Raw genomic sequence first — 14589 nt, 5'->3', positions numbered from 1 at the left:
GTTTCATCTCATGCCATCCTGAGGAACCATTACACAAAGGAAACAATGTCAAGAATGGAGTGACCAAATGACCAAAGGACCAGGCACTTGAGGTTCACAGAACCCATGGGGCCACCCAGGTCATACTCACTGCCCAAACCTGAGCACGGGCTCCAAGTACAGAGGGTACCTCCTGGGAAACCCTACTGGTTCCACAGGCCCCTGCTGAGAGGAGGCTCCACACAGGCCCAAGCAAACCCCAGCCCACAGAAGCCCTTCCCCACAAACCCTGTGTACCTCCATGTGTTCAGAAAGGAGTGGCTTTTCCAGACCTGTGGGAGTACAGAGTGCCTCCCCACTCTTCCTATTTACTCAAGGACACACAAGGCCACCTATGGCCATTTAGCCCAGGAGATCAAAGGTTGCTGTTCTCCTCTGCAAAGGGACAGGTCAGGGGTTCTCTGGGCAGTCTGCCCCCGGGCCCCCCACTGTACCTCCCACCTCAGGGAGGCCCGTCTCCATCATAGCCACTGAAAAGGCTGGTTTGGAGCCAGGCCTCGTGTCCTCAACTTATAGGATCACAAGATCTCAGGCCCCATTCAAACTCACAGGCAAAACCTAACTCTGCCTGTACCCAGGTCCCAGGCCTGCCTTGAGGTTCACTCTGCTGACATGCTGAGCTCTGCCCATGCTTGTACAGGCCATCTCTAGGCTGTGTATGGGAGGACACCTAGCTCTAGGGGCACACTGGACTGCCCAAAACTCTCTGCACAGGGACCCAGACTGGCTACCAATCCCTGTAATTATGTCCCCAGTAATATTTATCAACCATTCCCCCAATCCCTTTTCCCTGCTCTCTTCTGATCATCCCTCCAGCGTTAGAACCAGAAGGTTCTCCCCACCAGGGCAGAGAAAGTAATCCAGAAGCGGGGCAAGTAACCATTGTCAGCCGTGGTTGCGCAGGCTAGGTTCCACTCCCCGGAACCCCCAAGCTATCTGACATAGGAGGGTTGGGCAAGCAGACCTGGCAATCCAAAACAAAAACCCAAGCCTCAAGGGTAAGTTCATCCAACATGGTTCTGAACTGAGGACGAGACCAAGAGGAGATGAGAGAGGAACTGAAGGGGGCCGTGATTACTGTAATTCCAGGCTCAGCCCTTAAGTCCCAAATCTCAACCTTCAACAAGAAAAACTCCATCTGACGTAAGTATTACTTTAAATATTTAAATAACATGAACCGAAAGACATTTTATTTGGACATTAGTACAAAGTGTTGATAATTAACATAAATGAGCATTTTCTCAAAATCAAAGTATGCCTGCTGGTGAGCCACACAGATGGTGTTCAGCCTCAGGCTGAGGTTGTGTGCACCCCAAAGGCTCACTTCATTGTTGGGATTCTCTAGCTAAATTTGTATCCACAGCTATCCCCTCAGCTCCCTGGAGAAGGCTCCCGGGGCTAGCTGGCCCTGAACAGCACGTAGAGCACAGGCAGAGTGGCCATAAATGTCACACAGGTGACCAGTGTGCTGTAGATGGTGTTCCTGTTGACCTGAGCTTCAAGCTTCTGCTCCATGTCTGATAGTGCCAAGATCACGCTCCCCTCCTCCAGCAAGGAGCCAGGCAGGGCCCTGTCTGCTGGCCCCAGCAGGCCTGGATGTGCTGCAGCCTTCGCAAGCTGAACCACCTGAGCCGTTTGGCTGAAAGTCTTTTCCAAGCCATCAAGCCGCTCTCGTAAACCCTCTAAACATGAATGGACCTGCCTGGAATGGCTGAGCTGCTCTTTCAAGGCAGCTGAAAGGACATCTGTGTCTCTGTCTCGGGTGGGGGAAGTACCTGCCTGGGTCCCAGAGCTCAGCCCGGAGCCAGCTTGTACCAGGCCCCTTAGGTCCACCATGAGGTCGTGGAGGTCCCTCTGCTGGAGGGAGTAGCTGGATGCCTGTTCTCGGATGGCCTCCTGGAGGCTCACAGGCCCCTTCTGCGCCTCTAAGAGCAAGGCCTTCAGCTCCTGTAGCCGCACACGGTTCACATAGGTGGAGCCAGCCACACCAATCAAGGCCCCCAGAACTGACCCGATGAGGGACCAGTTCTTGGTCCTCTCAGCTCGAGTGCGCTCCTTCTCGTGACTTTCCCGCACAGCCGCAGAGAAGAGGGAGAACTTCTCTCGCTCAGAGTCTTCAGCACGCAGATAGGTTGCACGAAGCCTCTTCTCCTCCTGCAGAAGCAAAGTAGTGTTATACAGCAGCAATGTGGCCCCGCCGTTGGAGCTGCCAGCAGACGTCCCTGGGGCTCAGCCTCATGCCTGGCGCAGACTGCATGCTCAATAAACCCGCTGAATGAATGAAGGCAGCATAAACATGGTCAGGTGCAGGAAGCAAAGGAATTGGGGGCAGTCAAGATGAGCAATGCTACCTTCCTACCCAAGCAGTGCTGGGTCTGACCAGACACGCACTGATGACTACAGAATGTGTCCATCAGAAGGAAGTGTCTGGCCCCCTCTAGGCCAGTCCCCTCCTCCCTGGTGCTCCCTCCTCAGCAATCTGGGATCTGGGGCCCAGATTATACTGCCCTGGACTACTGACCCCAGTACTCCAAGAGAAAGTGGGTGGACAGGCTCTGGAAGCCTGGGGCCCAGAGCTTCTGGTTTACGTCTTCACCAGATCTCTGACCACCAGACCAGTCAGGTTCCCACCTTGCCCCTTGATGATCTGCCAGGCTAGGGTCCCTATCCAATGAGGAAGGGCTGCCTTCTGAGTGCCTACTTGCAGCAGCCGGTGCTCCAGCGTAGCCAGTTCTAGGTACTGGATATCCTCTCTGGAGATGCGGTCCAAGCGGTCCCTCACCTCCTTCAGCTTGGCCTGGTGAACTTCCAAGTCCTCCCGAGCCTCTCGCACAAGCCCTCGAGCCACCATGAACACTTTCTCTGCCTGCAGAGAGAACAATGGAGGCTGTCTGCCCCTTCCCTCCACACCCACACAGGCTCAGCTCTATTCCCAACAAGGCTGTGGCTGAGGTGAGTGGGGTGTCAGTGCAAAGGGTGGAAAAAAAGAGTCCTTCAGACACAAAATCCTGGCCCGCCCAGTAGTCCTCAAAGTGCAGCCCTGGGCCACACCCATCAGAATCACTGGATTTATCCATTCAAGTGGAAATAACATGCCCCTGAGAAACTTGAAAAAAGCTAACGCTCCACACAAAACCCAGCCAATCCTAGTCGGATACAAGCCACGGAAAGGAACCTAGGTTCCTAAACTGTTTCACGCACGCACGCTACCTTATCTTTGCCTCTTGACGATGCCACAAGAGGCATTGCTGTGGCCTCCATTTTACACACCCAGAAACTCCAGCTCAGCCAAGGTCATGACCTCCAAGGGGAAGAGACAGCACTGTGCCTCAAAACCTCCCAGTGAACCCCCAGGTTCTTGCCACCTCACTAGCTTGGTCTGTACTAGGCAGGAATGGGAACAGAGACGACAGAATGCATTTCTGCTACCACCAAGGGCTTCCAGCCACAGGAAGCTCTTTCCACCTCACAGTGTGATGCTGCCTGGCCCTGGGCTTCTACCTTCACAAGGGGTGTTTTAATTACACGTGGGGCTTTGAGGACACTTGTAACACTCTCACCAACCCTCAGTCAATGTAGGAAGTGTTCACTGGCCTAACACGATGGATGTCAATGGCCAGGGACTCATCAGTACACAGACACCTGTTTTCGGGGTAGACAGGTACAGTTACACAGAGATCTTCACCCCCAGTACGATCGAATCCAAGTTACCATGTGAGAAATGAGTCAAATTCATCTACCAATAGTATTTGTTTAAGAAAAGGCAAATCTGGGCAAGGCTTCCCAGCACCACGTGGCTGGTAATTATTTGGCAAGAGCCTCCCAGCCACATTTCCAAGTCAGAAGGCAGGGCCAACCACCCCGGCTTCCCTCCTCACCTCAGTCACATTTCCCTGGGCCTCTCGAACTTCATTGAGTCCGACAAACTCTTCGTATCTTTCCCACCAAGTCGTGGCTGTGGACGATGCTCGCTGATGAATGTCGTGCCCCAGGGCTCTTCCCAGAGCTGTGAGGCGGCGGTACAGCCCAAGAGCCACCTCCTCAGGTCTTTTCTCTCTGGGCTGGCTAGGGCCTGGGCTGCAGAGAGTCCTGGCCATAAAGAGGTCCCTTCCAAGGAGGCCTCTCCACACCACACGGGGCGCACCGAGGACGTGCTGCATGGCAAACACAGTGCTGCGCCCTGTCATCAGGAGATCTGTAGGGGGACGCCAGACAGATCAGCTCACAGCTGAGAAAGGCTGGGCATAAGTCAGGTTTCAGGGCCTAGGGGCAGTTCTGAACTAATTTCCATGAAAAAGTCCAAAAAGAGCGCTGCTCTATTGTGCCTGGAGACGGTAGCCGCTGTGGTCAGGCTTCTCCCTTGGGTGCTCCCAGATAAGAGAACACACCAGGGAAGAACATGTTTAGGAGATCATGCCTTCCATCTCCTTCCACAATGCCACCAGCACCTCCCATCCCACCCATCTTCCCCACAGCCCCCAGGTCTCCGTTGTGACTTGGATGGGAATCCTGGTGCCCGGTTTTCTGATAACGTCGAAGAAAATTCTCAAACCAGGGCTGCCTGGGTAGCTTGGTCAGTTAAGTGTCCAGCTGCTGATTTTGACTCAGATCGTGATCTCACGGTTTCTGAGATCGAGGCCTGTGTTGGGCTCTGTGCTGACAGTGCGGAGCCTGCTTGGGATTCTCTCCCTCCCTCTCCCTCCTCCACTCGTTCTCTCTGTCTCCGTCTCTGTCTCTTTCTCTCTCAAGAGTAAACAAATAAACTTAAAAAAAATTTTTTTTTTCAAACCTGAGTTGCGTCGATGCTGACAAAGCCTCACAAATCACAAAGATTCATAAAGACTCCCAGGGAAACTGGGGAACTGAGGGGATTTCAGGGAAAGAGTTCTGCAAAATACCATCAAAATCAACTGCCCAGACTCTGAGGGCTGCCCCAGCACTGGGAAAGCAGAGTTTTGCTTATGTTCGAGGACACAAGTCATTCTGTACCAAGGCAGAAAATTCCCTCCTCAGCTCTCCTCTGAGAAGACAATTCCAGGGAAAAGGCAAAACAAAACAAAAAGCCTGGATCTCTACACAGAGGACAACTTTTCTTAGGTTCACACGAGCCCTCCTCTGCCCTCTGAGGCTTTCCAGGCTTCCAATCCCCCCCACCCCTCACATTCCTAACCTTCCACAAGCTTTCTCCCTCCTCTCCAACTTTAGTCCGGCTCTACAGGTCTGGTTTCTTCAATCTCTCCCTTTTCAACCTTGCTTTGTCTGGGCCCCAACAACACCCACTTCTCTTAACCTAAACAGCAGAGGGAGGCTCCCGTTACCCAGTCAGGCTCTGCCTGAGCCCCAAAGCAGCAGGGACTCTGAGGACCCCAAGGAGGGTCAGGTGACCCCTGCTCCCAGGCAAACCTGGACCAGCACTCCTGTCCTCTGGCCAACCCTCCTTCCCCCACCAACCCCCAACCATAACACACACAAGCTCTCAAGTATTGATGCTGGCTGTCAGAGTGACACCTAGTGGCCAAACAACCAGGCCAGAGAGAAAAGCAGAGGATGCTGGGGACAGGAAAATAAATTGGAGGAGCTTGGGTGACAAAGAAAGGGGCTTCTGAATGTAAGGTGATGTGGAATAGAGACCCACTCAGAGCATCTCAGCCTCCTATCCCCTTGTGCTGTGCTTGGAGAAGCTCAGGCCCTCTAGAAAACAAAGTTGGTTGGGTAGGGACATGCCTCCTGCCCAAAATGGGTCCGAGCTGAGAGCCACGGAAGGGACATCCCCGTAACACTGGTTCTGAGCTGGTGCTGCATCCGAACTCCTGGGCCCCATCCACAAGGCCCAAGAAAGCACACAACATCCATGACCCAGGGGTCAAGCCAGCCTCTTAGGCCTCAATGCCAGCATCCACCACACATGAGCTGTGGCCCCATGACCACCCTGCAGGTGTTTCCTGCATCAGAGCAAAGCAGACTCCCAGGGCTGCCAACCACAGCCCTCACTCTCCTTTTCAGCAACACTCACCAGAGAGGTGTCCACCTTGCTGTCACTACTTCCCCAGCCCCCATTCTCTCTTGATGGCACTCCACCAAGAGGCTGCTCTCCTGGAGGCCCTGCAAAACCTCCACCTTGCCAGATCCACCAGGTATTTCTCAGATTTCTTCTCCAACATCTCTGCAGCTTTCAACACCCTTGTCTTTTTGAAATCACTACCCACCCCCGCCTCGGCTTCCTCCAACCTTCTTAGCCTCCTCTCCTGACTTCTCTACCAGCCACCCACTCTTGAACCCCAGGAAAGTCATCCATCCCTGGCAGCAATGACAGCTACAGCCTCCTGTGAAGTCCTGGCTTCCTCCCTGCCCCTCAGAGCCGTCATTCACAAGGCAACTTGAGGCTCTGTTAACTCATCATTTCACATCTCTTGTTCAAAACCCCCGACAGCTCCCATCTCACCTGCCATGAACACCAGTCCCACCAGTGGCCAACAAGCCACGGTCCTCTTAGTTGTCATCCCTTCCTCCTGTCCTCCACTCCATGCACCCTAACATGTGAAGCCTGACTCTGCTACTTTCTCCACAGAAAGGTCCAGTCAGCTCATCCTGACTTGTACATCTTGGCTCAAACACCACCTCGTGGCAAACCTTCCTTGACCATTCCCTCCTGGGCCACCTGCTTTATGTTTCTCCATCAGACACATATTGCCTTCTTTTCATGTTGCCAGGCCCCTCACTAGAACATAAGCTTGGTGACAGCAAGGATTCTGCTGTGTGAGGAAATGACTCAAGTTGTTCCTCTATTCCAGTCCCTCTTCTCAGACATCCAGCCCCCACCCCAGCCTGATTCTCAGCCCCTCCCCATTCAAATGTCCCACAAGCCCTTAGCCAGCACAGGGAAGCTGTTCCTGGCAGAGGGAAAAAGTGGAAATGCACTGGGGGTCATCTAAAACCTGAAAGGCAGCCAGTGCAGCTGGAAAATAGCAGAGGAAGGGAGAGTGGACAGAGGAGAGGCTGAAGAGGTAAACAGAGACCATATTAAGCAGGGCCTTGAGGGCCAAGTTCAGAATCTTGACCCTCCAAATCCATTCTAACATTCTATCCAGATGACTGTCTCTTACCAACTGTCCATGCCACAAACCTCCATCACCTGTACCTCTATCTCACTTGCAGCTGATGGCTTGTTTCATTTTTCACTAAGAAAATATTTAAAAATTGGAAGACAACTTCTATAAATTCCCACCATACCTTCCCACCTGTGTCTGTTCGGTTTCCACCTTCTTTCTTACTCCTTGGGATGAGGGATTCATGCTCTAGGAAGACCAGGCTGTGGCCAGGTCCCGTGTGCTCTCCCTACCTGACACTGCTCAGTAATTGATCAGACACCCTCTCCAGCAACAGCTCCACTTCTCTGCCCCTCTGTACAGCCAAACTCCTTGACAGATCATCTGCACTTGCTGTCTCCAGTTCCTCTTCTCTCATTCTCTCTTAAACCCTTTCTAATCTGGCCTTCACTTCCACCATGCCACTGGAAATGCTCTTGTCCAGGTCACTTCCACATTGCTAAATCCAGTGATCAGTTCTCAGTCCTCATTTTACTTGCCCTATCAGCAACCTGTGCCTTGTGCCACTTTCCTTTCCTTGAAATGCCTTCTACACTTGGCTTCCAGTCCCCACTCATCTCCTGAACCTACCCACGTGGAGTGCTGCAAGGCAAGGTCCTCAGACTCCTCTCTCATCCAGTCCCATGGCTTTAAAAACCATCTACGGATGGGGCACCTGGGTGGCTCAGTCAGTTAAGCATCTGACTTCAGCTTAGGTCATGATCTCATGGTTCGTGAGTTCGATCCTCGCATCGGGCTCTGTGCTGACAGCTCAGAACCTGGAGCTTGCTTTGGATTCTGTGTCTCTCTCTCTGCCCCTCCTCTGCTCTCACTCTGTCTCTGTCCCTCTCAAGAATAAACATTTAAATAAATAAATAAATACCATCTAGGGAAATGTTAAAAATATTAACTATAATGATGGTTGAACAACACTGTGAATATACTAAAACCACTTAAGTGTACCCATTAAATAGGTGAACTGTATTGTATGTGGATGGTATCTCAATAAAACCATTACTTTTTTTTTAAGTAATCTCTACACCCAACTTAGGGCTTGAACTCAAGAGTCACATGCTACACCAACCAAGCCAGCTAGGTGCCGCTCCTCCCACTGCTTTTTCCCCCCGAAACCATTACTTAAAAAACCAATCAACTAGGGGTGCCTGGGTGGCTCAGTTGCTTAAGCAGCCACCTATTGGCTTTGGCTTAGGTCATGATCTCACGGTTGGTGAGTTTGAGCCCCAAGTTAGGCTCTGTGTTGACTGTGTGGAGACTGCTTGGGATTCTCTTTCCCTCTCTCTCTGCCTCATTCTCTTTCTCTCTCAAAATAAATAAATAAACTTTAAACAAGAAAAAAAAAAAAAAACAATCAACTATATTCTGACTTTTCCAGCCCAGACCTCTCCTATAGATTCCAGGCTCATTTACTGAACCACCGAATCCACAACTCAGCTTGGAAGGTTAATGAGGATCTTATCTTCCCTTCCCAACTTGCCTTTCCCATAGCCTTCTCCATCTTGGTTGACAGAAACTTCCAAATCCAAGTCAGACCAAAAACCTCAAATCATCCCTGACCCCTTGCTTTCCCTCCCATCTCATACCCAATCCATCAGCAAATGCTTCTTCCTTTCTAAAACCAAAATCCCTTTTCCTCTTAGCCGCCCCCCGCCCCCCCCCCCCCCCACTGCTACCACCTGGTCCCAGTGACTAACATATTTTACTATAACACCCTTCTGACAGGTCTCCCTGCTCCTACTCTAGCCCCTACAATCTATCGTCAACAGAGCAGCTAGTAGCCTTTTCAAAACACAGGCCAGGCCATGTCTCTCTCTGCTCAAACTTTCTAATCGTTCCACATTTCTCTCAATGTAAAAGCCAAATTTTCTCCATGGTCTACAGGACATCTACCTCCTGGCTCTCAGTCTTCTCTGACCTCATCTCCCACAAGTATACTTTCCTCACTCTACTCCAATCATATGGACCTTTTTTCTCCCAGCTTTATTGACATAAAAATGACATATAAATTGACATATCACTGTGTAAGTTTAAGATATACAACGTGACGATTTGATACACTTGATAGACGTATATACTGCTAAACGTATACCACAATAAGGTTAGCTAACACATCGTTGAAGTAATTACCATGCACGGACTTTCGTGATGTTGCTGCAACACACTAGACGATCCCCGCACAAGGCCTTCACACCAGCTATCTGCCCTGCTTGCTCCCTTCTCTTTTCCAAGTCCTGCTCATATGTCATTGCCAAGGACTCCCATCCCAGCACCCTCCACCCATTCTGTCCACCTTATTTTTCCTCCAAGCATGTATCACGTGACCTGCGATATGTATTTCAATTATTTACTTTGCTTACAGGCTGTCTCACCTCCCAGAATGTCAGCTCTGCCAGGGCTGGCATCCATTTGCTGATGGATTGGGTATGAGATGTGTTTTGTTCACTGCTGCATCCTCAGTGCCCACATAAAACTGTCTGCATGACACTAACAAAAACCTATTGAATGAATAAACATAATTTGCAAAAAGTTGCACCCCGGCTATATTAAAACCCAGACTCCTTCCGGTGGCCTCCAAAACCTTAGGACCGGGTGATCTATCTCCCGCCCATATATCTGGCACCTCTCTCGAATCTCCCTGCAGCTATGCTTGCTTTCTTCGGTTCCAAGAACGCGCTGAACTTCAAAGGCCTCTTCCCCCTACTCGCAGTGCTTTCCCCATGCACGATGCCAGACCCAGCGCCTTCCGGTTGAACACCCCTCCTGGCTTCCGGACCCTTCCCTGGCAAGACAGGCCTTCGTACCTGGCGCCCCACCGCGTAGTGCTGCAACCCCAACCAAGCGCCCGCCACTCAGTAGACCTCTGATCCTTTAATGCCCGCCCCCAGAGTTGCTTCCGGCAGCGGGAGCACAGCTTCCTGACCAGGAGCCAATCAGCGGGCCCGCGCGGAGGTATGGGCACAGGGGGTGGGTAGGGGTGCTTCGCTTCCGGTGGCAGGGCCTGGGGAAGGGGCGGCAGGCGCCATGTCCGGCCGCGAAGGTGAGTGTGCCGGGGCGGCGGGGTGGAGAGGGACAGTACTCGGCGGGGACGGAACTGAGCATGCTTGTGTCGCCTACAGGTGGCAAGAAGAAGCCCCTGAAGCAGCCCAAGAAGCAGGCCAAGGAGATGGACGAGGTGAGGGCGAGCGCGGAGGCGTGGGAGGGTGCGGAGGGACTGGGGAATCTGCTTCGAGTGAACGCCGTCTGCCTCTCCTTAGGAAGATAAGGCATTCAAGCAGAAACAGAAAGAGGAGCAGAAGAAACTCGAGGAGCTAAAAGCGAAGGCCGCGGGGAAGGGCCCCCTGGGTAAGTGAGGGCAAATAGAGCTCAAGCCGGGCAAACGTTCTGAGCATCTCTTTGGTCTGTTTCCTATCTCATTGGTGAGGTTTCGATTCTTCGTGTCAGCTACTGCGGACGACCCCCACCCAGCTTGAATTCGCAGCAGCGGGGAGGGGCGGGAGCCAGACCGGTCCTGGAAATGGAATCTCTTTTCTCCCAAGCATTCTGGTCTTCTTTTCTTTAGGGAAACAGCAGAGATGGAAACACAGAGATTCATATATCTTAGAGTTGAGTTTCCAAACAGTCTTCGCTATTTCTTGCCCCAAATTCGTATTTGCTACTTTTTGCTTATGACATTTCTTGACTTACCGCTCATATTGTTAATTCTAGTAAATACTTTTGCGTACTGAGTCTTGACTTCTGAATGCGCCTAGACTAAAACTCCTTAATGTGCTATTGCGCTGTATGCTCTTTTAACCTAATCCCCCACCATTTTACTTCTTTTATGTAGGAAAAATGGATTATGTATCAAAATATTTTTCAAGCCCAACAGCCCGAACTTTTCTGTGCTTCTTAAATGCTGTTTACATTCATCCCACTAGTGAATAATTTCTTCCATGGTTATTTGTGCCCTATATGAGCTACACTGGGGCTGGTGGAGGGTGGGATGGTGGGAGTGTCATCCAGGGCTTTCCAAGACTTCTATCCTAGTGGGTTTTAATTGATTCACAAGGCTGAGATTCTAGTTACTGAGATTCCCTTTTGGAATGTAAGGTGTTTTGTACCTTCCTTTAATCTGTGATTGTGTACAGGAAGGTAAATCAGCTATTTCTTAAGATACTTACTGTATGCCAAATATATAGTCAGATATAAATTGAGTAAAATAAAGATAGTAAACCAGACCCCAGGATCATAATATGTACTGTGATGTGGCAGTTGAGAATGTGGACCTGGACATCAGACTACCCAGGGTGGAATCTTGGCTTTGTCACATACCAATTTATAATTTTGAACAGCACTTACCACTAGCACTTCATTATCTGTAAAATGGGTTGATGGGGGATGAGGATTAAATGAGCTAGTGTGTGAAATACTTAACAATATAGATCCAGGCCAGGGCACAGCCATTATTTGGGCCCCTGCCTCATCCTCATTCTGATATTACCCAGAGTAGACTATTGGGAAAGTCCTATACATGCTTGTGTCAAAAAGAATGCCCAGCACAAGAGTTGAGCCTTTCAATGATCCTTATAAGGCCTCTGGCACTTCTGCCATAAGGACTATATTTTTTCTTAACTGAGACATTTTTTTCCTTTTGCAGCCACAGGTGGAATTAAGAAATCTGGCAAAAAGTAAGCCGTCCCTTGTACCCGAGGCAATGGTGATCTTTAATTCCATTCCTGTTTAAACATCTGGATTTCCTGCCATAGCATCTGTTGCCACCTATAGATAGAATGAAGTGTTGTCTTAGATCCTGTTGTACATTTAAGAATAAACTTTTGTAAAAAAATAATAATAATAAAATCAGTGGCTCATGTTCTCTTATCATTCAGTCATTTCTGCCTTTGTTGTGAGGTCAGAGTAAACCTAGCCCGAAGTCCTGCCAGTGTGTGCTCTTCACTCTTTGTTCTGTCCTGAACTCTGTTCCACCTGGAATTAAACCAACTCATTTGAAATCGTTGTTTTTTATAGTTGTATACCCGATGGAATACAGTACATGAGGCTAATGCAAGAATATGTACTTTGGGGGAAAAAAACGTCTTTCTCTGTTATGACCTCCACATTGCCATTTGTTATAATGGGATTGTTCATCTTTCATGTGGGCATCCTGCACATACACCTAAGAGTGATTCCTGTTTTCAACAAATTTCTCTGTTGTGGAAGAGGGCAACATTGTTACATACAATATACATTATAAAGGGAATAAAACCGGAAAGGAGAGACTTTCTGAAAGTTTCTAAGAACCAAGTTTATCCTGAACCCCCCCCCCCCCCCCCCCCCGCCGTCTGCATTTACACTAGGGCTTCAGAAAGGTCCTTGCTAAGTTTCCTTGCTAGGGAATGATGAGTATCCCACATTCAACCCATCAGCAAAATTCAGTCTGGCCCCTACATACTTCCTCCAGTATCACTCCCCCATTCTAACCTAAAATCCCTCACCTGGATTATTGTAGTCATATCCAAATTTGTCTTCCTACCCCTACCCTTGCTCCTCTACAGTTTAACCTTCACTCAGGACAGGATGGTCTTGCTAAACCATAAAGTCATACTTTTGTCTCTTCTTGGCTCAGAATTCTTCAGTGGCTTCTTAGGAAAAAGCTAGAGTCCCTACAATGACCAGTCAGGCCCTAAGGGAACTGGATGCCACTCCCTATCCTTGGATATTCACCATTCATCCCCTGGTCCATCTTGCACAATGGCCTACATCGCAAGCAAGCTGCCTCACCGTTTTCACCAACTCTTGCCTCTGCCTGTCACTCATTTGTATACTGGAGACTACCTCCCTTCCTTTAGAGGACTAAAAGTAGTGCACTCGTCCCTTACCACTCTATATGAAGTAGTAGTCCCAATTGTTTGTTTCATTTTTTTCTCCTAATATTTGTTGATTATCACCCTTGACTCTAGGAGGAGTAAACTGAAGGAGACAGAGGCCATAATGTATACTAAATGCATATATATATTGCATTCACATATATATAGAGAGAGAGACAGGGAGGGAGAGAGAAACAATTCAGAGGCACAAGTCTTTGGATTTCCCCTCTAGGCCCTTGATAACACTGTAAATTATGCTAATAATGCTAAGCTATCTCTGACCATTTGTTTTCAAAAAGGGTTCTGGAACTATTCAGATCTTGCTAAGTCAAAACTGGAAAAGGTTTTTATAGATTGAAGTCTGTTTTACGACTCTAAGGTACTTGACTTGACAGGAGAGGATAAAGGGCCTACTTTGGTCCTCTCCTGGAAAGTTCCACAGCCTGCACACCTTTGGACTTCAGGCATTCCCTGTAGGGCTGAGAACAGCCCTTCTTTGCCAGTGCCAGCACATTGCCCCTGACAGCTACTACTGTTATTTGGTGGAACCTAATCCTTCCTGACAAATGAAGTACAATCCTATCTCTTTACAAGACCAGAAACCCGCAGTAATGAAGATGTAAGCATTCAACATTTGGGCATCTGTCTGAAGGAACCTACTAGTTGTCTCAAAAACTAAACTCAGGTATTCAAGACCTTCCAAATCCTGACAACTATATCCCTTTCATTTACTGTTTTCATAAACATTCATAGGACACTTACAAGCTAAGTTTGGCACTGTGCAAGAAACAACCTGTTCCTGCTAACTGTCCTGCACACCACCACTGCCTAATAAAATCCTGCCCGAGTCCTGCTCCTTTTTGAAGCCTTACCTTCTCTCTTTGCCACAACTCCTACCTGGCATTTGTGTGGACTCCATGTTGGTGTCCTATTCTTGTCTGAATAGGCTTGTATGCCAGCCTCCTTGCTAACTCGATAACTCCTGCTCAACCCGGAGGACAACCCAGGTGCCACTTCCAAGGGGCCTTTCTTGACCTCCTGAGCCTTATTCATTTATGACATGTCCTTGGGACAAAAACACTCAGCCACTCTCAGAGAAATGAATGTTAACAGTCTGACAGTTCCCACATTCTCCAACACAGGCACATCGTTCTCAGGATCACCCCTCTTCCTTACACCTTTCTTCCCCAAACCTACCTTAAATGCACACATTCAAAACATTTACTGTTCTCTAAGATGTCTGCTCACAAAAGCTGTATTCATACTCTTCACCCAACCCTGCTCTCCCAGACTCTTTCCTCCCCGAGAGAGCCTCTGGGTATGTGAGAGTGAGTCCAGCGGGAGGAAAACAGCGAAGTCGCAGAGACCAAACCCCTGAATGCTGCGGGTCTCGATTCACAGGTGTACGTGTGAATGTCAGGGCGAACTCCACCGAGGCTGTATACTGGATGCCAGGGAGGGGCGCGGAGGCCCCCGCGCTGTAAGGCTGGTGAGCCTCGGCCCTGCTCTCCAGTAACGTGGATAGCGGTGCACAACGCCCGCCACTCGCCTAAGGACAGCCAGCCGCCGGTATTTGAGCACCAGGCAGAACTGGGCTGGGA

General features: G+C 49.7%; 1 protein-coding gene and 1 long non-coding RNA gene across 12 annotated transcripts; one reads left to right on the top strand and one right to left on the bottom strand.

Annotated features, from left to right (window-relative positions):
• Positions 1–1212: 1212 nt before the first annotated feature.
• CCDC51 (coiled-coil domain containing 51) lies at positions 1213–10027 on the bottom strand. 11 transcript variants are annotated; one of them, XM_053219440.1, is made up of 5 exons: positions 9932–10020; positions 9512–9626; positions 3918–4234; positions 2741–2905; positions 1213–2193 (listed from the first exon to the last, which is right to left on the bottom strand). In XM_053219440.1, exons 2-5 carry the CDS (start codon positions 9546–9548, stop codon positions 1438–1440), a joined length of 1275 nt encoding a protein of 424 aa, XP_053075415.1. In that variant the 5' UTR covers positions 9549–9626; positions 9932–10020; the 3' UTR covers positions 1213–1437. The 11 variants fall into 11 exon arrangements, with proteins under 11 accessions (XP_053075415.1, XP_053075417.1, XP_053075418.1 ...); XM_053219442.1 differs by lacking the exon at positions 9512–9626 and having other exon boundaries at positions 9944–10027; XM_053219443.1 differs by lacking the exon at positions 9512–9626 and having other exon boundaries at positions 9794–9937.
• Positions 10028–10077: 50 nt separating this feature from the next.
• LOC106979211 (uncharacterized) lies at positions 10078–12002 on the top strand. Its single transcript, XR_003413764.2, has 4 exons — positions 10078–10179; positions 10259–10314; positions 10397–10484; positions 11779–12002. It is a non-coding gene; the product is annotated as an uncharacterized LOC106979211 (long non-coding RNA).
• The last annotated feature ends 2587 nt before the right edge of the window (positions 12003–14589 follow it).

The sequence above is a fragment of the Acinonyx jubatus genome, chromosome A2 (genome assembly GCF_027475565.1).
Source record: "Acinonyx jubatus isolate Ajub_Pintada_27869175 chromosome A2, VMU_Ajub_asm_v1.0, whole genome shotgun sequence".
Taxonomy (NCBI): domain Eukaryota; kingdom Metazoa; phylum Chordata; class Mammalia; order Carnivora; family Felidae; genus Acinonyx; species Acinonyx jubatus.
The sequence above is the reverse complement of the archived record's forward strand: the minus strand, read 5'-3'. Positions and strand labels throughout refer to the sequence as shown.

Coding starts and splice junctions, on each gene's coding strand:
- CCDC51 (XM_053219440.1), bottom strand. CDS start 9,548: ATGGATGCCAGCCCTGGCAGAGCTGACATTCTGGGAG. Junction 4,235..9,511: donor CAGAGCTGACATTCTGGGAG/GTGAGACAGCCT, acceptor GTCCCCCTACAG/ATCTCCTGATGACAGGGCGC. Junction 2,194..2,740: donor TGGAGCACCGGCTGCTGCAA/GTAGGCACTCAG, acceptor TTGCTTCTGCAG/GAGGAGAAGAGGCTTCGTGC.